This window comes from Rana temporaria, chromosome 4 (assembly GCF_905171775.1).
Source record: "Rana temporaria chromosome 4, aRanTem1.1, whole genome shotgun sequence".
Taxonomy (NCBI): Eukaryota; Metazoa; Chordata; class Amphibia; order Anura; family Ranidae; genus Rana; species Rana temporaria.
The window spans coordinates 166,760,204-166,787,359 of record NC_053492.1 but is presented as its reverse complement, the minus strand read 5'-3'; the positions used below and the strand labels follow the sequence as shown (position 1 = coordinate 166,787,359).

Genomic DNA, 27,156 nt, shown 5'->3' with positions numbered 1-27,156 from the left:
TTCTTCATGCCGCGTACACACCATCACTTTATGTGATGAAAAAAAACGACGTTTTTAAAAACGTCAATTTAAATGACCGTGTGTGGGGGAAAACGTTGTTTTATGTCTTGTGAAAAACGACAAAAAAAAATTGAAGCATGCTTCAATTTTATGTGTCGTTTTTCAAAACGTTGTTTTTTGTGTCACAGAAATTGACCGTGTGTAGCAAAAAACGACGTTTAAAACAACGTTTTTAAACCCGCGCATGCCCAGAAGATAGTTATGAAGCGAGCTTCAATGGAAAAAAGTGGTGAACGTAACCTCGCTTTGCTAGAGCATTGTGAAAAAACGATGGTGTGTAGGCAACGTTGTTTTTGAAAATTGAAGTTTCAAAAACGTCGTTTTTTACTTCACAGAAAATGTCGTTTTTTTCCATCACATAAAGTGATGGTGTATACGCGGCATCACTGTGGCAGCGTCATCGATCGTGTGATCCCTTTTATAGGGATACGTAATCGATGATGTCACACCTACAGCCACACCCCCCTACAATTGTAAACACACATGAGGTCACATATAACCCCATCATCGCCCCCTGTGGTTAACTCCCAAACTGCAACTGTCATTTTCACAATAAACAATGCATTTTAGATGCATTTTTTGCTGTGAAAATGACAATGGTCCCAAAAATGTGTCAAAATTGTCCAAAGTGTCCGCCATAATGTCGCAGTCACGAAAAAAATCGCTGATCGCCGCCATAATAAAAATGCAATAAAACTATCCCCTATTGTGTAAACGCTATACATTTTGCGCAAACCAACCGATAAACGCTTATTGCAATTATTTTTTTACCAAAAATAGGTAGAATAATACGTATCGGCCTAAACTGAGGAATAAAACGTTTTTTTTATATAATTTTGGGGGATATTTATTATAGCAAAAAGTAAAAAATATTGAATTTTTTTCAAAATTGTCGCTCTATTTTTGTTTATAGCGCAAAAAATAAAAACCGCAGAGGTAATCAAATACCACCAAAAGAAAGCTCTATTTGTGGAAAAAAAAAGGACGCCAATTTTGTTTGGGAGCCACATCGCATGACCGCGCAATTGTCTGTTAAAGCGACGCAGTACCGAATCGCAAAACCTGGCCGGGTCCTTTAGCTGCATTTTGGTCTGGGTCTTAAGTGGTTAAGAAGTACAAGTGATCTCACATGGGTATGGTCAGGGCTCTTGTGCTGCAGCAGAATTTTGTCACCAAGAGCAGTTCTTCCCACACTTGGTTTTCATTGACAAATATACTGATATATGTCAGTTTTTAGTGTACTTGCCATTTTAAACATAATCTATAGTAGGCTATATTTCTTACTGTACAAATAAATACATGTACGACAAATCACCTTTATCCCCATCGTTGCTAACTGTATAAAAGCCCTTAAAAAGGCCAGTTTGCTTCAGCACTGATAGATGGTAATGCTGTAAGGCAGATACCAAATAACCTTATTTGCTGACCTTTTCTATGACCCTCCACACTCTTGGGAGTTTGTGTTCTAGCGTAGTTTTCACTTGACTTCCTTGTGCTCTCTATACTTTGCAGATGTCACATATGGCAGTGATTTCAGTATTCAGGAGTCTGCCGAAGTCATATTGTCACTCTACTAGAACCCATCTGGGGCCTTTTTTGTTCAGATTATTTCCTTCTAGTATCACTTTACTATTTAAAGAGAGAAGGAGAGGGCAAACAATAAAGATTACAGCATCAAAGGATATTTTTTCATGTGTATGTTAGATAAATGTGCTATTGATGATAAAAGCTACTGATCAGAATGTCAGGCCTCGTACACACGACCGAGAATCTCGTCGTAAATGAAACTTAGTTTTCCTCGTCAAGTTTCTTGTCAGGCTTGTCGAGAATCTTGTCAAGCTTTCTTTGCATACACGCTGTCAAGACAAAATCTCGTCGTTCTCAAACGCGGTGACGTACAACACATACAACGGCACTATAAAGGGGAAGTTTGATTCCACTGACGCCACCCTTGGGGCTGCTTTTACTAATCTCATGTTACTACGTGTTAAGTAAAAGTTTGGTGAGAGACGATTCACGCTTTTCAGTCTGTTACAGCGTAACAAATATGCTATCTCCATTACAGACACTTCTTTTACCGAAGGTGCACTCCCGTCTCATACTTTATTCTGAGCATGCGTGCGTTTCTAAGCATACGCAGGACCGTAAACCAGCCCGACGAGAAACACGACGAGGAAATTGAGATTCCCGACGAGAAAAAAGAGAACATATTCTCTTTTTTTCTTGTCGAGATACACGACAGTTTTCTCGATGAAAAACATATACACGACCCTTTTCCTCGGCAAAATAGCTCTGCCAGCATTTTTCTTGATGGATTTTGTCGAGGAAAACAGTCGTGTGTACGAGGCCTAAGGCCTCGTACACACGACCGAGGAACTCGTCGGGGCGAAACACATTGTTTTCCTCGTCGAGTTCCTTGTTAGGCTTTTTGAGGAACTCGACAAGCTTGCTTTGCGTACACACTGTCAAGACAAAATATCCTCGTTCTCAAACGCGGTGACATACAACACATACAACGGCAGGGGAAGTTCGATTCCACTGGCACAACTCTTGGGGCTGGTTTTACTAATCTCATGTGTTTGTGTGTTAAGTAAAAGTTTGTTAAGAGACGATTTGCACTTTTCAGTCTGTTACAGCTTGAAAAATGTGTTATATCCATTACAAATGCTACTTTTACTCCCGTCTCAGACTTTATTCTTAGCAAGCGTGGGTTTCTTAGCATACACATGCTCGAGTTTCTCGTTGAAAACCAGCCCGACGAGGAGCATGACGAGCAAATTCAGACTCCCGTCGAGGAAAAAGAGAACTTGCTCTCTTTTTTGCTCGTCGAGTTCCTCTACAGTTTCCTCGATGAAAAATGTACACACGACCGATTTCATCGGCAAAAAAGCTCTCCCACCAAGTTTCTTGATGGATTCTGCCGAGGAAACCGGTCGTGTGTACGAGGCCTAAGGCTTTTTACCTTTTATTGTTGATAGGTGGTTTCTTGGTGGCAGATTAGTAGGCCCCATTCACACCTGAGCGTAGCGTCTTTGAGCGTTTTTTCCGGCGTTTTTCCGCACATATTCACACGTATTTGCACGTCCGACGTTTTTGAACTTCGTCATTTTTTATTTAACCAATAGGAAAAATGATCATCTCTTTCATCATTTGTTGCTATGTTTGTAGTTTTTTCTTCCTGGGTGAATATTCTATTTCACAGAACAGATTAAAGCGACAAAACGCCCGTAGAAACGCTTGTTGTCGCACTAGATGCTTGAATAGATTCTTCCATTAGTTTCTATGGGAATACAAACGTTAAAAAACACCCAAATCAGCCCAATTCGAGCGACAAAAAAGGGTCCAGAACTTGTTTGAGCTTCAGGTGTTCGGCTTCAGGCGTTTTGGAGTGGAGATGTGAACCATCTCCATTGAGAATAATTGATTTTTTCCCCTCTAGCATTTTGTAGCTTCATGCTTCAGTCTACAAAACGCTCAGGTGTGAATGGGCCCTAAGAATTCTTCTATTGCTCTGACTAGGCTTTTTAAAATATAACTTTAATTACCTTTCCTTGTTTAACAAAGATGGAAGCGCTTAAACCAAAACGTAAAAAAAAAATGTACTGGTATATTGCAGCTTACCAACTCTTATGCCCCGTACACATGACCGGGTATTCCGACGGGAGAACTACAAGGAGAGCTTTTGGCCAGGATTCCCTGGGCTGTGTGTATGCTCCATCACAGTTTTTCCGACAGGAGAACTGCGAGGAGAGATTTTGGCCGGGATTCCCTGGGCTGTGTGTATGCTCTATCACAGTTTTTCTGATGGGAAAACTGTCGGAATCCCCAGGAAAAAAAGAGAACCAGCTCTCTTTTTTCCGTCAGGATTCCCAGCTGACTTTTTCCCGGTGGAAAACTGAAGTTTTTGGCAGTTTTCCTGTGGGGAAAAAGACAGATGGAGCATACACATGGTCGGGATTCCTGAGGAAAAGCTCTAATTTTGAGTTTTTCCGACGGGAAAACCAAACGTGTGTACGGAGGAAAGGGTAGAGAGCAGGTTCTCTGTTTTCCCCTCTGGATTTCCGACTTTTTGTCGTTGAGAATCCCAGGCGTGTGTACAGGGCATTAGACATGGTGGTTGCATTTGTGTTTTCTGTTATTTTCACCTGCCAATAAATATGTTTTTCAACTTCCTTCAACAGATCAATCTGTCTAGCAATTAGAGGGTTGAGTCAAACTATTTACCACTGATGTGGGGTTGCTTACAATGGTCAGCACTTATTCATTTATGTAGAAATAGGAAGAAAACTGTTCCTGTTCCTGTGTTAGCTTGAGTTCAGCTTTAATTTGTTAGGCAAGTCCTTCTGAATCTTATAATGTATCTAATACTATCCCCGCAGACTAAAAATACTGCTGTTCCAAGGTGTCTTTGTTGTCCTTCATCCAAAGTAGAGATATCTTTGGACAGTAAGTTTTTTATTTTCCAGATCACTAGGTGAAAATAAAGGTGGAAAAAATAAATAAAAAATAGTTAATGTAACCACCACATTAGGGGTCAGTTTCTGCACTAAAAATCCATGCACAGTGTTTTACATGTATTCCAATGGCTCTAGTTCACACCAATGCAGTCAGTTTCTGGTCAATTTCTGCACCAGAAACTGACTGGAACTAACTGCATTGGTGTGAACTAGAGCCATTGGAATACATGTAAAACAATGTGCATGGATTTTTAGGGCCAATTAACACCACAAAATGCACTCCGGATACATTCCGGATCAGTTTTTGCTTACAATTCACATCACAAGCAGTTCCAGTGCATTTTTGATACAATTTGCTAGGTTCCAGTACAGTTCTGTGCAGAATGCAGCACGCTCTACTTTTTTTTCTGCACCAGAAACTGACTGCACTGGTGTGAACTAAAGCCATCGGAATACATGGAAAACACTGCATGCATTTTTAGTGCAGAAAAAAAGCGCACGGAACTGCATCTGGTGTGAGCTATCATTCAAGCCACATGCACATGTGTGCATCAAATCCTAGTTTTATCAGGCACCTGGGAGGCACAGGTGCAGTGTCCAGATCCACTGCCAGCAGCCTGCTAAAATCTATCACAGTCTGAAAACCATAAAGGCTACACATTTCACTAAGTGTTACTCACATTTAGGGCCATATTTGTTCAGGGAGGTATGTCTGGAGTGCAGAATAATTGTTTTTTTTCTCCTCGGAATGGGGTACCTTAAGGAGACCTTGACAATTGTAAAATGTGGAAGTGTTTATGATTAAGTTATGTTCATAGATCTATTATATAGTACCTGACACAAGGTGGTTTGTATACCATGGCTTATATGTCACATCAGGGTACTGGATACTGGCAAACGTTTTGTTGGTAATGCCCCCAGTACAACCCCATGCACTCTGTGGGACTCCAGTTTTTTGCTTGTGTCCTAAGGTGATGGATATTTTCTGCTGTGGAAATGTTTTCTAAACCTTTTTTCTTCACTACTTTGATCAAGATCCAACTGCCTCGGTAGCAGTTTCCAGATTGATTACCCTTGAAGTAGATCTTGGGAACTGTACCCGGGCCCTGCAGAAGCCTATCATTTTTACATGTGGATGTTATTCACATTAGTTCGTTAGCCCCCTAATTAAACGTCTCTACTTTGTTGGTGCGATGTAAAATTTTTACAACCCCAATTCCAATAAAGTAGGGACGCTGTGTAAAATCTAAAAAAACAGAATTCAATCATTTGCAAATTTGAGAGCGGTATATGCTCCCATCCAGATGTCTTTTTCAGGGAAGTCCAGTCCAGAACTTTCACCAACTGAAAATATTTGTCACTTCTTCAACGAAAAATATGACAAGGAAGACACTGGACTGTTGAGAATTTAGAATCCTATATCGGGCAAGAATGGGACAACATTCCTCACAAAACTCCAGGAACTGGTCTCCTCAGTTCCTAGACATTTACAGAGTGTTGTTAAAAGAAGATGGGATGCTTAAACTTAAAAAAACATGGCCCTGTCCCAACTTTTTTTTAATATGTATAGCTGCCATCAATTTCAAAATGACTTAATTTTTTTTCTTTAAATGGTACATTTGCACGATCGTCACGAGCATGACGTGCGCGCGCACGTGAGGACGTGAGGACGCGTCACGCTCTCGGGTGAGGAGGAAGAGCTATGGGAGGGTCGGGAGGAGGGACGGACTGAAGCAGGAGAGGTGGCGACGTCAGCCCGGGCACACGTAGATGCTACACAGCGGTCCGGTCGGGACTCCGGGGAACGGCCGGGATCGTGAAATTCCGTCGCACCGAGAGCAGGGATCTGTGTGCTGCCACCCTGAGCCGTACCGTAGCCCGCCGCTGCATTAGGAGACAAAAGCTGCAGACCGAGAGGGGCAGCGGATGCTCAGGGAGGACGGCTCCAGCTGATTTCACCCCCCCCAGCTAATCGGCACACCAGACCAGGGACGTGAGTATGATGAGCCAGCAGCATTAAGCTGAGCTCCGGTAAAAACGCCAGCACCTTCCCTAACGGATCCAAGAGACATGAGGTATATTCTTTGATTTTTGAACTGTGTCTTAGGAAGAATTGGAGATATGGAGATTTGAAGGGACTGTAAGCACTTGATCTCTGGAGACCTTTATGCCTAAGAGGAGATACTCAGGGCTTGCTGTGGGGGAAAATCAATGGTGTTTTACATGCTGCATGTTCCCCTATTTTTCTTTTCTTTTATGAGAAGTTGTGCCCAAATAGGGATAAGACACGGTTGTTAATTTTACTGGGGTCATTTAACCTGTAAAGTTGGAGGGGGGCAGAGAAAAATCCCCCCATTTGTTAATGGGAGGATTAAAACATGGAGGGAACTGGGAATTATAACCGATAACAGATGCCTGCCCTAAACATAAAGACAGATAAAACCATAGCTGTAAAAAGGTAGAACAGGCAAACCTGCAAACTTTTATCAATATATTTTGTCCCTATTGCCCTATACCATATATCATATATCACATTTTCATACCACATCACTTTAAAGGGGAGACATCTTTTAGCACACCTCAAGTTGCTGTTGACTGAAGGACTTCCATAAATATCCCTCTTCCAGAGAGACCCAGGAGTCCCCCCCCCTTGGAGCGAGACCGAGAGTCCATACCTTTTTCTTTCCCTTTTTTCCCTCTTTCCTTCCTTTAAAAAAAAAAAAAAAAAACCTGAAAGAAGGGGGTAAAGGGAAGAAGGATCTCTTCTCTTCTTGTCCCTCTTGTTAAAAACCCACAGTGAACGTCGAATAGGGGTATACGTGCAAAATTTACCCTCCTAGCTGAGGTGACTACCATTTCCCCTAGGAATTAGACCGGGAGACATCCTAATTCCATTATTTAATCATATGAAACAGAGGATTGGACCTATGAGAAGGGGGGAGATCAAGGATTAAGTTCTAAAAATTAAGGAAACAGCAAAAGGGGAAATAAATCTGGAGAATTGCTGGGAAACCCTGCTCAGGACTATAAGATCACTAGATACCCTGCCTAAAAGGGGATAACATATTGAAGGGGGAAGGAAAGAAGAGGAGAGAAAGAGAAGAGGGGTGAAAGGAAAGAAGGGAAAAAAAAACTACACTACAAAACTTCCAGGGGGGATTGTACCCAGTACCCAGTATCCCATATGGGCTACCTCCATTCGCATTAAGACCGCAGTTTCTCTGCGGGAAATCAAAAGGTCAAGCTGGGGAAGAGAATCGGAAGGAAAAAAATTGACATGAGCAGAATGACAAGCAGATCCACAAAAGGGGGACCCCCCACCACCCCAAGTAATATAACAGCAACAAGTTCAATAAGACCGTTTATGACTAGAGGAGAAAGCCCACGAGCTCTTGGAGCCCAGGGGGTAACAAAACAACAACAACAAGTAAACAAAGCGAAAAAGACGGAGAATAAGAAGCCCCAGAGCGAAACTTCAAGAGAAACATCCCTGGAACTAAGAGATGAAGGGTCCTCAGGGGGGGGACTGGAGAACAGCGAAAGGGAGGAACAAAGGACAGACGCTCGGCCCCTCTCAAGGGGAGATATGGCAGAGATGCTGAAAAAAATGGAAAACACAATAATGGGCGAAATACAGAACCTGCGGACTGACCTCGGCCACATGCTCTCCAGACTTGAATCAGTAGAGGAACAAGTAGAGAAACAAGAGCAAGACTTAAACATATTAAAAGATCAGATCACACAGATACAGCTACAACAGAGGCAAACGCTCTATAAACTGGAAGACCAGGAGAACAGAAACCGAAGGCAAAATCTGAGGATAAGATCACTACCAGAGAAGAAAGGAGAGGACCTCAGGACAACTTCACAGACGATATTTAATTTGCTATTGGGAAGACCGGCAGATAACCCAATCATGATCGAAAGGATACACCGAGTTGGAAATCCGAAAAGAACGTCCCCAGAGCGAATTAGAGATGTCATAATAAGGTTCCGACATTATGAAGACAGGGAAGAAATCTGGAAGAAGCTGAGGGGATATCCCCCTTTAGTTTTTGAAGGAGTAAATCTTCAGATCTTCACCGACGTAGCCCCTGAAACTTTGGCAAGAAGATGGCTGTTAAAACCGCTCCTGAAACAGATGATAGACCTGGATATCAAATACACTTGGGGGTTCCCCGCCTGTTTAATTGGGACAAGGGAGGGAAGATCCGCAATACTGAGATTCCCCGAGGACTTACATGAGTTCTGTAGGAAACTGGATATCCAGGTGCCCGATCTCCCGGGCTGGAGCTGAGGGGAGGAGTGGAGTGAAAGAGGGGGCTCTATTAAGAGTTCCCCTCCCATTCTCTCCCTTACTCCCCCCGGCCTGGCGGGTCTTTCGGTACAACATATACTTTCTTGTTTTCTTTCTCAGACCCTATATCGTTTTGTGCCGGATGGCCCCCTAGGTCGGACACTATTCCTGTCCTTCTTTGTGATTCTCCCTTTTTTCGTTTCTTTTCTCCCCCTCTTTGCCTTCGGGACCCGAGAGGGTCCCTGGGAGATAGGGGGGAGACGAGTGTAACCGACCCTCCTCCCCCTCTGTCTAAAAGATAGGGGGGGGGGAGGAAAATCCCAACAAACCTCACCCAGAGTGTTCTGAACCAAGACATAGTAGTTGGTTCAGGGGCCTTTCATAGGCCAAATGGGGAAGGGGGAGGAGGGGAGGGGGGAGGGGAGAGGGGAGGGGGAGGAGGGGTAGGAGGGAGGAGGGAGGGAGGGTTGGGTGGGTTGGGGGGAGGGGACGGGAGGGAGGGGGGAGAGTTGGGGGGGTTGAGGGGGGAGGGAGGGGAAGCAGGGAGGGAAAAAACCCTATCTCACCAAAACAATCAGAAGAGATCGTAAACCGAAGAAAGGAAAACAAAGATGCCAGTGATTAAATGTTTGTCCTATAATGTAAAAGGCCTTAACAGCCCAACTAAGAGACATAAGATATTAAAGGAGCTGAAAAGGTATAGGACAGACATTGCCTTCTTACAAGAAACCCATCTTACATTGGAGTCAAATACAAAGATTTACTCCCCCGACTTCCCCAGATGGTACTATGGAGATACCATATCCAAAAGAGCCAGAGGGATAGCAATCGGGATAGCGAAGGGGACTAGGTTTGTACTAACGGACAGAATGACAGACCCGGAAGGGAGATTCCTCTTTTTAAGGGGAAACCTGGAGGGGGAAGAATACAACCTTGTAAATATATATGCCCCAAATACCTCCCCGATGAAATACCTGCTGGGAATTCTAGGGAAATTAAAAGATTATAGGAGGGGAAAGTTAATATTGGGGGGAGACTTAAATTTTTGTATGGACCCGAAAGTAGATAAGACGCACCAGACATCAGAAACCCAAGACAAACAACTAAGAAAGGTTAAGGAAAGTTTATATAGAAATCAATTAGTGGATACATGGAGAATCTTTAACCCAAGCCAACGAGATTATACGTTCTATTCCCCGGTTCATGGGAGCTACTCTCGGATTGACCACATACTGGTAGACCATAGAATACTGGAAATGGTGGTCGAGACAAGAATAGAAACCATGACAATTTCGGATCATGCCCCCATTAGCATATCCATAAAAATCTCAGGGAACCAAAAGCCCTATCAAAACTGGAGACTCAATGAGGATCTAATAATCAAAGAGAGAGGTTTTCTGAGGGTTAAAAAAGAATTAGAAGAGTATTTTAAAATAAACGAGATAGATGGAATTTCTAAAGCAACCCTATGGGATGCCCATAAGGTGGTGATAAGAGGGATCCTGATCTCTGAAGGAGCAAGGAGGAAGAAAGAGGAGAGTAGTAAAAGAGAAAAACTAATGGGGGAGATCTTTAATCTTGAACAGAAACATAAGAAAATGGGAAAACAACCAAACCTATATCTAAACCTAGTAAATAAGCGAAATGAACTTAAAGAACTATTAGATCAGGACGCAAAAAGGGAATTTAACTTAATAGCAAGGGAAAGATACAGGTGGGGGAATAAAACAAGCAAACATCTTGCTCGGATGGTACAGAAAAAGAAATCAAGGAACTACATAGACAAAATTAAAAACGAAAAAGGCGAGGTCTTACATACAACAAAAGATATTGCAGAAATATTTAGATTATATTATGAAAAACTATACTCGGTAGAACAAAAGAACTGGCAAAAAGGGGAAAAAGAAAATAAGATCTCTACATTTCTAAAGGAAGCAGGAATATCGAAAATTGGACAAATGGAGGCAGGAGAGATGGACAGGCCTATTACAGAAAATGAAATTAAATTAGCACTAACAAGTACAGAGGCCGGTAAAAGCCCGGGCCCTGACGGCTTCACTGTGATGTATTACAAAAAATTCAAGGAGATTCTTCTCCCGAAATTATGCCAGTATTTTAATGGCCTTGGAAGAGAGTATAAATTAAGTAAAGAAGCATCAGAGGCAACCATTACGGTTATTCCAAAGGAAGGTAAAGACACGGGAAGCTGCTCAGGGTACAGGCCGATATCTCTCCTGAACACTGATATAAAATTATACGCAAAGGTACTGGCCGGAAGAGTCAGACAGGAAATGACAAAACTGGTACACCCGGACCAAACGGGCTTTGTTCAAGGTAGAGAGGGAAGAGACAATGGAGTAAAAACACTCCTGATACTCCGGGGAATCAGGGCGGCAGGATCCCCAGGTCTGCTTATGTCGATCGATGCAGAAAAAGCGTTCGACAGAGTAGACTGGGGATTTATGTTGCTTACCCTAAAGGACATGGGGTTTGGACAGAGAATGATAGACTGGATTGCAGCACTCTATGTGTCTCCCACGGCCAAAATAAAGATAAATGGCAGTTTATCTCAAACTTTTTCAATGAAAAATGGTACAAGGCAGGGGTGCCCTCTGTCGCCGCTCCTGTTTGTGCTCTCATTGGAGCCTCTTCTGGCCAGGATCCGGAACTGCCAAGAAATAAAAGGGGTTAAAATAGGAGAGGAGGAATACAAACTCTCTGCTTTTGCAGACGACGTCCTCTTCTATTTGGATGAACCCAAAACATCAATCCCAAGCCTATTAAACCTATGCAGAGAGTACGGGGAAATTACGAACTTCAAAATAAACCTCACCAAAACGGAGATTATGAGTATAAATATAAGTAAATTAGAAGAGCAATCCTTGAAAGTGAAGTACCATTTCGCCTGGGTCAAAGAACTTAAATACCTAGGGATATTGTTAGCAAATTCTACTAAAAAAATGTATAAAATAAACTTCATCCCCCTATTAAATGAAATTAAGATAGAAACAAAAAGAGTGGAAAATAGAGCAATATCATGGATTGGACGAATCAACTATTGCAAAATGGTGATTATACCCAAAATCCTATATAAATTTCAGATGATCCCCATAGCCCTCCCGAGAACATTATTTTCTGTATTAAAAAAAGTAATTATGAACTATATATGGAAAAATAAGAAACATAGGATATCACTCCAGACCCTAAAACAACCAAAAAAAAAGGGAGGATTAGCGGTACCGGATATTAAAGGGTACTATGACGCAGTGGTAATAGCAAGGGTGGTGGAGTGGGCTAGAGCCAACAAAGAAAAAAGGTGGGTAATTTTAGAAAATGAATTAGCACAGGCGAGGTTGGATAAGATAATTTGGAACCCACCCCAATTTAGGACACTAGATAAAAACGCACACGAAATAACAAAAAATGCACTTAAAATATGGGATAAGATATATAAAAAAACTCAAAAAGAATATAATTCACCTTTAATAGCACTAAAAAATAACGATTATTTTGCACCAGGTAAAACACAAGTGGGGGGTAATTGGATTAAACAGGACACCGTACAATTAAGGGATATAATGAAGGACGGTCACATAATAACACTACAAGAGTTAAAATTTAAAAATAATTTAATGGAAATCAATGAATGGAGGTACCAGCAGCTTAAACACTTTATTCAGGATCTCCCAGGACCATTGAGACCGGGACACCAGTTAACAGAAATAGAAAAAATATGTTCCACGGAAAGATCAAAAGGAACTACCTCAAAGTTATATAGGATTCTATTGAAGATGGATGGGCAGAATGTACCCCCATTCATTAGAAAATGGGAAAGGGAACTGGGAACACAGCAGGATGGGGGCACAATAGATAAAATGTTGGCTCTGACGCACTCCTCAGCGGTGGATAGCCGTACTGCGGAGATGTGTTTTAAATGCATATCCGGATGGTACATGACTCCGGACAAGTTAAAAAAGTATAAGGAAGAGCAGACAGGAGAGTGCTGGAGGGGATGTAAAACATCAGGAAATATGGCACACCTCTGGTGGGAATGCCCTAAGATTAAGAGGTATTGGGAAGAAATTTTGGTATGTGTGGAAGAGATCACGGGGAAAAAGATCAAGATGGACCCATGGGTTATCCTATTCCACGGGGGGGATGAAGGTATAAGGAGTTACAGGAAAACGCTGGTACCGCATCTACTCAACGCCGCTAAGAGACTTATTCCAAGGAAGTGGCAGGAGGTGGAGTGCCCCTCAATCTGGGAGTGGATAGATGCGGTTGAAGAAACGTACAAAATGGAAGAACTAAAAGAGGCCATAGAGGGTAACAACATCCTACAAATCACGAAATGGGATAAATGGAGGACTTTCAAGAAATCGTGGAGTTACGCAGAAAAATTAAGGGTAGACATTTAAAAAGATAGACCAGAAGAAAACTGGAGAGAATTAGAGATATAGGAGATTGTTTTAGGTGAGATAGGGGGGGAGGGGAGGGATGGTCTAGGGGGGGGGGATAATTGAAATCACAATTACTTTGCGCCTCTTAAGTATGAGGAATGATATTAAATAAATAATTAAAATAATATAGACTTAATAAAAAAAAAAAAAAAAGAGGTAAATTTTCACACAAAAGAAGCGACACTTATGATGCAAAACCAATATAGAGATGCAATGGGCTGGTACGCAGAACATGAGCATACAACGTACACTCTATGAGGTTGAGTCTGAAGTGGAAAAAAAAAAAAAAAAAATAAAAAAAAAAAATAAATGGTACATTTGATATTTTTTCTGTTGTGAATAAAATATAGGTTTATGAAATTTGCAAATCATTGTATTCTGTTTTTATGTGCATTTTACACAGCGTCCCAACTGTTTGGTGGGTTTTTCACACTCTGCATTGCTGCTTGGGTGGCCCCGTAATTACATAAATCCCTTCTAGTTTCCACCTACCATTTCCACTAAGAATGCAAGAAACACATCAGCTGATCTCCCGACTACCTACTTTTTCAGAGACACAGCAATAGGACATCCGTCAGCATCTGGGTTATATTAGCTTCCTTCTCAAACATGCAACAACCCTGCCAGTCTGCATCTATCGTGCATGTACCCCACAGAGGATACTCTCGCCTAAAAGTGGCAGCGATAAGGTTCAGATCAACATTTTCATGGGGTGGGAAAAGCAGGGATTTTCTGGATTGCCCACTACTACTGTCCAGCTAGGCCAAATTCTCCCTGGCATGATGGCTTTCCAACTCGGGCCTAGAATCTGGGAAAAAGTTCCTTCCCTCTCTCTGGAAGGTCATTACCATGGACACAAGCCTAATGGGCTGGTGCAGTCTACAATTCCCTGATGGTCCTGGTTAAACCTGGTCCCCAAAGGAGTTAATACTCTCCATAAACATTTTGGAGCTGCAAACAAGAAGACTGACACTGAGTGAGTGTGAGTGAGTGAAAAACTTGTATAGCGCAACACATGCAAACTAAATCGCCTCAGGGCGCTTGGTATCCATTTCCTACTATATTTTGCCTTCAGAATAGATGGGTTTTGAGTTTTTTCTGAAGGCCTGGTGATTGACTTCCGTTCGGATGCTGGTTGGTAAAGCATTCCACAGTCTAGGTCCTTGGACTGATGTGGATGGTAATGTAGCGCTACGTGTGAGCCAAAAAGCAATGGCTGTATACACCTAATGGGGTGTGACCATATATTGTGACACAAAGGATGTAATGGCAAAAATTGCACCACAACAAAAAAAAAATAATCAAAGTGAACAATATAAACAACAATGTAATGTAGTGTCCATAAACAATAAAACGATGAAGATGTCATGAGATGGTGAGGAACTTCCCAACAAATCTTCAAATATGAGGTGGAATACGTATGCGCTTACCGCAACTGTTGGTCCCAAATGTCGTCCAACAGTGGATCGATCGAGCTTGGAATGTCCCACAGAGATGTCACCGGAAGTCCAGAAAGAAATGGAGTCTACCTCCTAGGTAGTCAGATGTCGTCAACCCAGGAAAGGGCAGGAAGACCAGATGTTCATCAGCCACTGACTACTCCAATACTGAAGATCCTAGTAAACCTTGGGTATGGCAATCATAAAAGATCCTCCAAGCATCCAAACTCGATCTGGTTTAGGTAAGTGATAACCCTGGCATGGGTACTGGAAACCAACTGGAGAAGGCTCAAAAAAACCTCATCTTCCACAAATTCATGTAAAGAGAAGATCCTTTACATCATTTGTGTCACAATATATGGTCACACCCCATTAGGTGTATACAGCCATTGCTTTTTGGCTCACACGTAGCGCTACATTACCATCCACATTTGTCTGAGTTTTGTCACATTCCTGTGTAGCTGCTTCACTCCCGTTCAGGGTTCATTCTTTGTTGCACTTATTTTTGTTTGTGGGTAGCACACATATTTTTTCCCTTTAAATAGGTCCTTGAACTGCAAATCTTTGTTCTCCTTTGGAATTGTATCTGGCCTTGGGTATCTTGGAGTAGATTTTGGTTAGTAGAACGGAGAACGCGATTGGGGTTGTGACATTTAAATTTTTCACATAGATATTGGGGGGCACTTCCTTGAACACATTTGTGCGTCAGGCATAGTGCCTTAAACGTAATTCTGTCTTTTACGGGCAACCAATGAAGGGATCTCAGGGAGGGAGAGATTGATTCCCAGTTTTTTTTTTTCCTGTTACAAGTCGTGACGGCGTATTCTGGACGACTTGTAGACTAGCAATTTGGTACTTTGGGAGTCCGAGGTAAAGGGCGTTTGCATAGTCGAGTCTGGAGTTGATTATCGTTCCCACCACAACTGCTATGTCTTCTTTTGGGATAAAGGGAATGCGTCTACGTAGCAGGAGCAGCAGATGGTGGGATCCGCTGACTACTGAACTTATTTGTGCATCCATTGTCATGTCGGAGTCAAAAGTGACTCTGAGACACTGCTATTCTGGACCCCTTTTCACAGTCACCCAGTCAGGGTCTAGTCAGACAATGCCATGGCTGTAGCCTACATAAACCACCAAGATGGTGGCAGAAGTCAGGTAGCTCTGAAGGAAGCAAGCCTGATTCTCTCCTAATTGGAGAGCCACATTTCAACTTTCTTAGCTATATACATACCAGGAGTGGATAATTGGCAGGTGGATTTACTGAAACGCTAATGACTTGACTTGGGAGTAGTCTCACCACTCCGACATTTTCCTGATCCCCTGGCAGAAATTGTGATCATCAGATGTGGACATCATGGCCTCCAGGTCTAGGGTACCCCCAGCTCTTGTGCTGGATGCCCTGGTGATTCCTTGGTTCTCGTTCAGACGGGTGTATGCATTCCTTTAAAAGAATATTCTTCCTCCACTACTCCACATGATGGAGGAGGAACAGATTCCAGGGGATCCTCAATGCCCCAAAAGGGCCCAGGAGAGCTTGGTACACACATATACATATATACAGTTGTGTTCAAAATTATTCAACCCCCCAATGCTGTAAAGGGTTTTAGGGAATTTAGTGTACATTTGTAATTGTATTCAGAATGAAATCCTACAAGGACTTCTTAAAGAACCATATGCAACTAAAATGACATCAATTGGTTTTGTAATACAGTAGTAAATGTTTATTTTGTGAATTCTTCATTTACACAATTATTCAACCCCTTAAAGACTACCACTCTGAAGAACAGAGGTTCATTGAAGTTTTTTCAATCAGGTATTGAAAACACCTGTGGATGTCAGGGAGCAGCAATAAAGCCTAATAAGCACCAATCAGGCAGCTTTAAAATGACTGTGATACTCGGCTCCTTCTAGACATTTACTGGTGTGGTTACAAACATGGTGAAGTCAAGAGAATGGTCCGGGAAGACAAGAGAAGAGGTGATTACTCTTCACAGGAAGGGCAATGGCTATAAGAAGATTGCAAAGATGTTAAACATACCAAGAGACACCATAGGAAGCATCATTCGCAAATTCAAGGCAAAGGGCACTGTTGAAACGCTACCTGGTCATGGCAGAAAGAAGATGCTGACTTCGACTGCTGTGCGCTACCTGAAGCGTAGAGTGGAGAAAAGTCCCCTTGTGACTGCTGAGGAACTGAGAAAAGATTTGTCAGATGTGGGTACTGAAGTTTCTGCTCAGACAATACGGCGCACACTGCGTAATGAAGGCCTCCATGCCAGAACTCTCAGGCGCACCCCCTTGCTGTCTCCAAAGAATAAGAAGAGTCGACTGCAGTATGCAAAAATCATGTGGACAAACCACAGAAGTTTTGGGATTGTGTTCTGTGGACTGATGAAACAAAATTAAAAGTGTTTGGGCCCATGGATCAACGCTATGTTTGGAGGAGGAAGAACAAGGCCTATGATGAAAAGAACACCTTGCCTACTGTGAAGCATGGCGGGGGGTCAATCATGCTTTGGGGCTGTTTTACTTCTGCAGGTACAGGGAAGCTTCAGCGTGTGCAAGAATTCTCTTCAGTAACAGGAGATAGTGGATAACAATGTGATGCAGTCCGTCACAAACCTGAGGCTTGGGAGACGTTGGACCTTTCAACAGGACAATGATCCCAAGCATACCTCCAAGTCCACTAGAGCATGGTTGCAGATTAAAGGCTGGAACATTTTGGAGTGGCCATCGCAGTCACCAGACTTAAATCCGATTGAGAACCTCTGGTGGGACTTAAAGAAAGCAGTTGCAGTGCGCAAGCCTAAGAATGTGACTGAACTGGAGGCTTTTGCCCATGACGAATGGGCGAAGATACCCGTAGATCGCTGCAAGACACTTGTGTCAAGCTATGCTTCAAGTTTAAAAGTTGTTATTACTGTAAAAGGATGTTGTACTAAGTACTAAGATTGAATGTCACTCGGGGGTTGAATAAAACTGATAATGATGTGAGCACAGAAAAGACATTTGTGGTTATTTCATTATAAATGTTATGTTATATTTGTCTGACCTACACGTGCCTCTTTGATTTAATTGTAAGCAGGATGACTGAATGATCAAAATCCATGTCAAACTGGGCAAAACAATCAATTTCAGTGGGGGTTGAATAATTTTGAATACAACTGTACATCTGGTGAAAAGCCTTGGCCTCTTCCAAACAGGTCAGACCTCCTGTCACAAGGCCCTCTGTTGCACCCTGCTTATCAGTTATATGCTTTAACATAATGACTGTTGAAACCCAGGTCCTAAATGTTTAGAGCATTTCCACCTTTTCTCAAGGTGAGAAAAAATTCCTCTTGTAGGTTCTACCATCCCACTTGGAAGGCATACTTTAACTGGTGTGGGATCAGGCCCAGAGAAGATGGTTTGTTTCTGGATCATGCTTCGATATGGCTGTTTTTTTGCATGATGAGTTTTAAGTTGCATTTTTGAATGTCATGGTTAACTGTGTTCACAGACAGTGATTTTTGAATGTATTCCTAAACCAATGCAGTTATTTTCACCACACAATCATGCCTGTTTTAAAAACGGTGCCATCTGAGGGACTAAAGATCACGGATATCTCCAGATTCCCAGAATATTTTGATGACACAAGTAATATGTATAATGTACTGTAGAGTATATATTTAAAGTCTTTGCAGTTTTACATTGAGGAATATTATTCTGAAATTGTGCATAATTTTTTAGATGGAGCTTTTCAGATTGGTGAACTTCTGCTCATCTTTACTTCTGAGACATTTTGACTTTCTAAGATTCTGGGCCATATCCACAAAAGAGATACTCCGGCGTAAGCCGTCGTATCTCTGGTTCTAACTTTGGAACTGATCCTCAGAAGCAGTTTTCCTAAGTTAGGCAGAAGATCCGACATCTGTAAGGGACTTACACTGCCGGATCTTAGGATGCAGTACCGCATCCGCCACTGGGGGCATTTCGAGTCGAAATGCCTCTGTTAGTATGCAAATTAGCACTTAGGGCGATCCTCAAAGCTTTTGTACCTAGTTTTTACGCCGTAAGTGTTAGTTTGCCTGGTGTAAAACTAGGGCTGCTTTTACAAGGTGTAAAGTTAGTCACACCTTGTAAAGGCCCATTCAAGCGACGGCATTTGGTATGCATTCCCGAGGGAGAACTCCATGCCAATTTTCAATGAAAAAAACGGCATGGGTTCCCCCTCAGGAGCATACCAGGCCCTTAGGTCTGTTATGGGTTGTAAGGAGACCCCCCTCCGCCGCAAAATTGACGTAGGGGGTCCCCCTACAATCCATACCAGACCCGTATCCAAAGCACGCTACCCGGCCAGCCAGGAAGGGAGTGGGGACGAGCGAGCGCCCCCCCCCCCCTCCTGAGCCGTGCCAGGCCGCATGCCCTCAACATGGGGGGGTTGGGTGCTCTGGGGCAGGGGGGCGCACTGCGGGCCCCCCCACCCCAGAGCACCCTGTCCCCATGTTGATGAGGACAGGACCTCTTCCCGACAACCCTTGCCATTGGTTGTCGGGGTCTGCGGGCGGAGGCTTATCGGAATCTGGGAGTCCCCTTTAATAAGGGGGCCCCCAGATACCGGCCCCCCACCCTAAGTGAATGGATATGGGGTACATCGTACCCCTATCCATTCACCTGTAGGCAAAAAGTAAAAGTTAATAAACACACAACACAAGGCTTTTTAAAATATTTTATTATTCTGCTCCGGACGCCCCCCCTGTCTTCGTTATTAGCTCAATTACCAGGGGGGGCTTCTTCTTCCACTCTCCGGGGGTCTTCTCCGCTCTCCGGGGGTGTTCCGCTCTCCGGGGGGGGCTTCTCCGGACTCCGGGGGGCTTCTTCCATCTTCTCCCCTCTTCCGCTCTTGACTCGGCGAACCCCGGTTCTTCTGCAGCTCTCCGGTGCCTTCTTCTTCAGCGCTGGCTGCCTGCTATGTTTGTGTGTTAGCTCGATTTCAAACAGGCAGCCAGCGCGGTCTTCTGTGGCGTCAGGGTCTTCTGGTCTTCTCCCCTCTTCCGATGTTGCCTCGTCGCCTCTTGTCGCTGTAATGATGGAAGCGCGCCTTGCATCACATTTATATAGGCATCACCGTCCCATCATGCTCCGGTAGGTACCCACGTGGTGGGTGCCTACCCACGTGCACCCACCACGTGGGTACCTACCGGAGCATGATGGGACGGTGATGCCTATATAAATGGGATGCAAGGCGCGCTTCCATCATTACAGCGACAACAGGCGACGAGGCAACATCGGAAGAAAGGAAGAGAAGACCCTGACGTCACAGAAGACCGCGCTGGCTGCCTGTTTGAAATCGAGCTAACACACAAACATAGCAGGCAGCCAGCGCTGAAGAAGAAGGCACCGGAGAGCTGCAGAAGAACCGGGGTTCGCCGAGTCAAGAGCGGAAGAGGGGAGAAGATGGAAGAAGCCCCCCGGAGTCCGGAGAAGCCCCCCCCGGAGAGCGGAACACCCCCGGAGAGCGGAGAAGACCCCCGGAGAGTGGAAGAAGAAGCCCCCCCTGGTAATTGAGCTAATAACGAAGACAGGGGGGGCGTCCGGAGCAGAATAATAAAATATTTTAAAAAGCCTTGTGTTGTGTGTTTATTAACTTTTACTTTTTGCCTACAGGTGAATGGATAGGGGTACGATGTACCCCATATCCATTCACTTAGGGTGGGGGGCCGGTATCTGGGGGCCCCCTTATTAAAGGGGACTCCCAGATTCCGATAAGCCTCCGCCCGCAGACCCCGACAACCAATGGCAAGGGTTGTCGGGAAGAGGTCCTGTCCTCATCAACATGGGGACAGGGTGCTCTGGGGTGGGGGGGCCCGCAGTGCGCCCCCCTGCCCCAGAGCACCCAACCCCCCCATGTTGAGGGCATGCGGCCTGGCACGGCTCAGGAGGGGGGGGGGCGCTCGCTCGTCCCCACTCCCTTCCTGGCTGGCCGGGTAGCGTGCTTTGGATACGGGTCTGGTATGGATTGTAGGGGGACCCCCTACGTCAATTTTGCGGCGGAGGGGGGTCTCCTTACAACCCATAACAGACCTAAGGGCCTGGTATGCTCCTGAGGGGGAACCCATGCCGTTTTTTTCATTGAAAATTGGCATGGAGTTCTCCCTCAGGAATGCATGCCGAGCGACGCTGTCATTTTTTTTTAAAATTATTTGTTTTCCCGGCGCGTCTTTTTTTCACCCGTCGTAACTTTAGTGTCCCGTCGCAATCCACAAAGCCGCCCGGCGTCAATTACGTTCGCGCGATGCACGTCGGGAAAATGACGTCACGCGCATGCGCAGTACGGCCGGCGCGGGAGCGCGCCTCATTTAAATTGTAAACGCCCCCCGGAGAGGAGGAACGCCTTACGACGGCGGCACTTAACTTACACTGCTTGAAATTTTTACGTAAGTGCTTTGAGGATCAGGCACTTAGGTAAAAACTTTAAGTCAGTGTAACTTAACTGCTGAAAGTTAAGTTACGCCGCCTGGCTGAGGATTTGGCCCTCTCTTTTTTACTCAGTCATGTTACTGACCTGTTGTCAATTAACCTAATTGTTGGTATCACTTACTTTACCCGCTTTTTGTTTCCCTGTCACAAAAAATTTTGAGACGTGTTACTGGCATCAGTTTTAAAATAACCTTATTGTTTCCTAAAAGTTTACATTTTCTCAGTTTAAACATTTGGGGGCAGATCCACGTACCTGCGCATAAGAATCCGCCGGGCGCAGCGTATCTAAGATACACTACGCCGCCGCAACTTATTTTTATTTTTTCGAATCCTCAACGAATTTGCGCCGTAAGTTACGGCGGCGTAGTTTATCTTTGGCGGCGTAAGGGCGCGGAATTCAAATGGATGTAATGGGGGCATGTTTTATGTAAATATGTTGTGACCCGACGTAAACAACGTTTTTTTTTAACTGCGCATGCGCCGTTTGTGGGGGTATCCCAGTGCGCATGCTCGAAATTAACCCGGAAAAAGCCAATGCTTCCGACGGTGACATTCTACGCAAATCCCTATTCACGAACGACTTATGCAAACGACGTAAAAATTTCAAATTTCTACACGGGAACGACGGCCATACTTAACATTGAGTACGCCTCATAACAGCAGCTTTAACTATATGCCGGAAAAAAACGACCGCAAACGACGTAAAAAAATGCGCCGGCCGTACGTTCGTGGATCGCCGTAACTAGCTAATTTGCATACTCGACTCGGAATTCGATGGAAACGCCACCTAGCGGCCGCCGACATATTGCACTTTAAGATCCGACGGCGTACTAAGACGTACGAACAGGTATCTAAAAAGCGTGAACTAAAGTTCAATAGATAAACAGCGCTATTGAATTGTTAAAACAATTCAGAGAATATAAGCCAGTAGGTGCAGTTGGTGTAAGAGGTGATCAAATCAGAAGTTTAAGTGCACCAAAAACAACTCAAAGAGAAACACCTATATAAGTGGTTAAACTCACCCACCAGGGGTGTAAGCCTACCACAATACAGCAAAAAGTTCTGCAGTTACACCATCTGATCCTCCAGGTATTGATAGGGCAGAGCACGTCTCAGCACAGTGGCATGAAAGAAAAATAAAAGTACAGATGATAGTGCAATATTGTCTAAATGCAACTGGCTCAGATATGTACTTAAACCTAAGGTGAATGCCCGTACAATATAACACTGTTAAACAAGCAAGTAAACAGTAAAGGTTTCACCGCTGTCACCGCCGTTTTCTATCCTCCAGGGGCCGCGCTCGTGCTATGCAGGAACTGCTGTAGCAGGTGCTGGGCTGTGGTTGGTAGTAGGTGGAGCGCAGGTGGAACGCAGTCTGTATCCGAGTGTAGCGCCATTAGTAGCCACGCCCTGACGCGTTTCGTCACTTCCGACTTCAACAGAGGGCGCCCTCTGTTGAAGTCGGAAGTGACGAAACGCGTCAGGGCATGGCTACTAACGGCGCTACACACGGATACAGACTGCCTTCCACCTGCGCTCCACCTACTACCAACCACAGCCCAGCACCTGCTACAGCAGTTCCTGCATAGCACGAGCGCGGCCCCTGGAGGATAGAAAACGGCGGTGACAGCGGTGAAACCTTTACTGTTTACTTGCTTGTTTAACAGTGTTATATTGTACGGGCATTCACCTTAGGTTTAAGTACATATCTGAGCCAGTTGCATTTAGACAATATTGCACTATCATCTGTACTTTTATTTTTCTTTCATGCCACTGTGCTGAGACGTGCTCTGCCCTATCAATACCTGGAGGATCAGATGGTGTAACTGCAGAACTTTTTGCTGTATTGTGGTAGGCTTACACCCCTGGTGGGTGAGTTTAACCACTTATATAGGTGTTTCTCTTTGAGTTGTTTTTGGTGCACTTAAACTTCTGATTTGATCACCTCTTACACCAACTGCACCTACTGGCTTATATTCTCTGAATTGTTTTAACAATTCAATAGCGCTGTTTATCTATTGAACTTTAGTTCACGCTTTTTAGATACCTGTTCACACATCTTTTAAAATGGTTTAATCCGTTTTTATTGAAATAGCTGCTTTATAGATAATACCACTTGCACTTTTGTAGTGTTCTCTTATTGATTTATTTATTTGTGGTATTTTTATTTTCACTTTTACACTGAGTCACCTTAAGGTGTTTTTGCAACACTAAGCGCCGGCAGTGCAATATTGGGCCTTTTTTTTGCACTTTTCTTCTCTGTACTAAGACGTACGCCTGTCGGATCCCTCCGAGATGCCGTTGTATCTTGTTTTGTAGATACAAAACAAAGATACGACGCAGGAATTTTAAAAGTACGCCGGCGTATCAATAGATACGCCGGCGTAATCATTTTGTGGATCTGCCCCATGATGTTTTCTATTTTCTATTGTGAATACAATTCTGGTTTATGAGATTTGTAAATCAATGCATTCTGTTTTTATGTTTATTTTACACAGCGTCCCAACTTCTTTGGAATTGGGGTTGTACATTTTAATCTAAATTTTATATTTATATATTTATTTGTGATAACCAAATGTTTTTTTTTTCTTTTGGTAGGTTATGGGTAAGCGGATAGGAGCAGAAAGGCAGCATGAATCTATGCAAGAGCCAAAAGAAAATCATGAAGACAACTATGAAGAAGAAGAAGAGGAGGAGGAAGATGGAGGCGGCGGGGCAAAAAAACGGCGAGCGGAGATGTGATGTTGTTTACCCCCCCACGACCATATATGTTCCTTAACAAATTCCAAGCTGGCCTTTTTCTATCATGTTCCTTTTGTACTTTTGTGCATATGAGAAACTTTTATAAAAAATTGTATTTTATTACATAATGCTTTTTATTAACATTAGGCTTTATCTAATATTTCTGAATGACGAGGCTACCAAAGCCAGTCATTAGTAAACTTTTCTTTTATAATTAAAAAGTGAAAATCTGTAGGGGATTAAGGTCTCCTATGAGTTACAATGCAGTATATGGTAGTACCAAGTATTGCCATACTTTTGATACTGTAGTTACAAGAACCCTTTTATTAGGGCAGTAGTTTCAATTATTGTGCCTTATGTCTCTTATTATAAGAGGAAGTTCAGGCATTCACCTTGTATATTTATTGTTTGTAATATATCCAACATTCAAGGTCATTTTGGAATAATTTCCTTGTTTCTTGTATTATGCAATGATAATATGAAATAATCCTTAAGGGGTGTGAAGGTCGTCAACAGGAATAACTTTGTTAAATATTATGTAAACCTAATGCAGAATAGTAATGTAATGTGTCATCGCATATCCTTAGGGCCCTTCTGCAGTGCAAATAGCATTTTATGCTGAAAAGCAGATCACTCTCTGCAAGGTTCAGGCAATGTTATTGTATTCTAACTATACTTTCTCCTCTCCTCAAGGTAAAATATAATCTTATATTAATTTACTTTTTCTGGAAACCCTCGCCATGTATGACCATTTTATGAGGGTTTCTTTCTTTTGCACAGGAGGTTTTTATTGCCTTGAGGTCTCTTATGTGGTTTTTATACCTTTTAACATTTGATACGTCAAGTTTTAAATATTTCTGTCTATGTGATGCGGTGAGGATGAGCTACAGAGTGCAGCTCTTTGAGGTACACAGTGTCACTGATACTTCTTGCTGCTTCATGCTTTCTTCTTTCTGAATTATATGGGGAGAATGAGCCGCACAAGGCAGAGTTTTGAGGTGAAAAGAGAGTCATTGACACAACTTGCTGCCTCGTGTCTGCTGTTCTTCCATGTATGTGAGTAGAATGAACCACAAAAGGCAGCTTTTTCAAAGTGCATATGGAGTCGCTGACACTTCTTTCTGCCTCACGTCTCTTCCTCCTCATCTTAAGTATATGGGAACAATGAAGCACAGAAGTGATATATTCTAGATGCTGAAAGATTAACTTCTATTCATGCCAGTTTCACTCCTAAGTATATAGGTATGATGGACATGGTGGGCTGTGACTGTTGTTTTTTTTTTCGCTGTCTTAGCAAACACTGATGGAAGGAGTTGACTTCAGCAGTCTGTGTTATTAGCAGCCTGTCTCTGCTCATTATTACTGGAAGAAAGGCAGCTGGGAAGTTCATATTTTAGTTTTAAAGTAGAGGAGTAATATGCAGCAAGTAATGGTCCTTTCCACTTTGCAGCTTTCCCAATACTGACAATATATGTCTCTTATAGGGTGAGGAATAGCATGAGATTTCCTTTCCTGTTACAGTGTTCCGGTCCAACACCTAATCAATACGCCAAGCAGTGCCACATAACCTGGGGAGTGACATAATCGCTCATCTGCTTTGTCCACACAGCTAATTCTAATGCAGGCTGCGTAGGAGGAAGGGGAAAATCACAAAATTGCTACTAAAGGGAAGGAGGGGCTTCCTACTGCTTTTCCAGAGACACATTAATTTTGCAAAGTGACCAAGTCTTCCTAGTTATATGTCAAATAGGACAATTCATATAAAGTCTGTACATGTACTGCTGTATCACACATTTCATTGAGCCTGCCGTCTGAACTACATAGGTTACAAAAGGTATCAGGAATCACTGTTAACAGACCGCAAGGTACCATGGGAAATGTAGTCCTTTGAAATTGAAAGTAAACAGCAGATGAGAAGCAGAAAAGCATGCAGGGAATACAGGGAGTTGTGAAAAAAGATGGCAAGCAGAAAGGCAGCACTCACAAAATGAAAGTATTTTTTTTAGTAAGCTTACTTAGGATTACAGAAAATAACTATTGTTTGTATTCCTGATACACAATTATGTTGTTCTAAAATGAAAGTAAATGTTGTGGCTATATGTCTCCTTTAAATGTTGTTGCCACCAAAATATGACTGCATGTAATGCCTTCGCGTTCAGAAAAGCAGTTCCACCGATCTGAGGTAGAAAATAGTGTTTAACAATATCTTGTCTTTCTCCTAGGCCCTATACACAGAGTATACAAAATCTCTGACATGTCCAACTTTTGGGCTGCAATTAAATCAAACCGATAGAGGCATTGCATACATCAATAATACATTCCCTCACTCTCTTCGTTCAGAGATAAATAATTGCGGATCCTGCACCTTCTTCACAAATGGCTGATCGCTTAGGACACATTTCTAAAACCGTGATTACTCTCTATTATAGTAAATATAAGTAATAAACTGAACATATTGTTTGGCTCATCATGACATCAGTGGTGCTATGACTTTTAATTTAATGTTTAAGATTTCATAGAACATGTTCTATTTCTAAACTCTGATGGAATTCCTCAGAAAAAAAGTCTGATGGGTCACACACACGGTCAGAATTTCTGATGAAAAAAGTCTGCCTGACTTTTTTCATCGGAAATGCACCAGTCTTAGTAAATCTGCCCCACTGATACTTATTTTCTAATATCAGACTTGCCTGTTTATAATTCTCGAAAATTTGATAAATTCAGATATTTATTCAATGCAATCTGATAATAAAACTGCTAAAACTTAAACGCCAAGAAAAGAGCTAATATCTTTACTGTTTTACCCACCTAGCAATGCATTATTCTGGCCTAGGCCAACAAGGCCCAGGCCTAGGGCAGCACTTTGAAGTTTGGATTCATTTTGTATACAGTAAGGTAGGGTTATAGCCCCTGTCAGTTTATTTTTTTACCATCCCTGTCCCATAGCAGAAATTTCCCTTCACTTCTTGCCCAATAGCTAAACAGGAAGTGAGAGGAAATCTATGCAAATTAAGGGAATGCATTGCCCCCCCAGGCCCACACTCAAAAATTTCAGGGTGGGTCTTAAACAGCAAGGGGTGTGGCCTTGACAGAAATGAGTGGGTCATTTTTAAATTAGTGGGTGCAAGAGTTTAGTCAGGCCTAGGGCAGCACAAAACCTAAATACACTACTGCACCTTAGGATTGATAATACTGGACAGACATTCTTTTTGATTACAAACACCTCTGCAAGTCATTATGAT

The 27,156-nt window shown here is 43.0% G+C and overlaps 1 protein-coding gene across 3 annotated transcripts in view; it reads left to right on the top strand.

The window, feature by feature from the left end:
* GOLIM4 (golgi integral membrane protein 4) overlaps positions 1-26,683 on the top strand; it is a 157,197-nt gene extending 130,514 nt beyond the window's left edge. For all 3 annotated transcript variants that reach the window (XM_040349312.1, XM_040349311.1, XM_040349310.1), the window contains one exon: positions 23,771-26,683. In XM_040349312.1, coding sequence (XP_040205246.1) covers positions 23,771-23,914 — 144 coding nt within the window. In that variant the 3' untranslated portion in view covers positions 23,915-26,683. The remainder of the gene's footprint in view (positions 1-23,770) is intronic.
* The last annotated feature ends 473 nt before the right edge of the window (positions 26,684-27,156 follow it).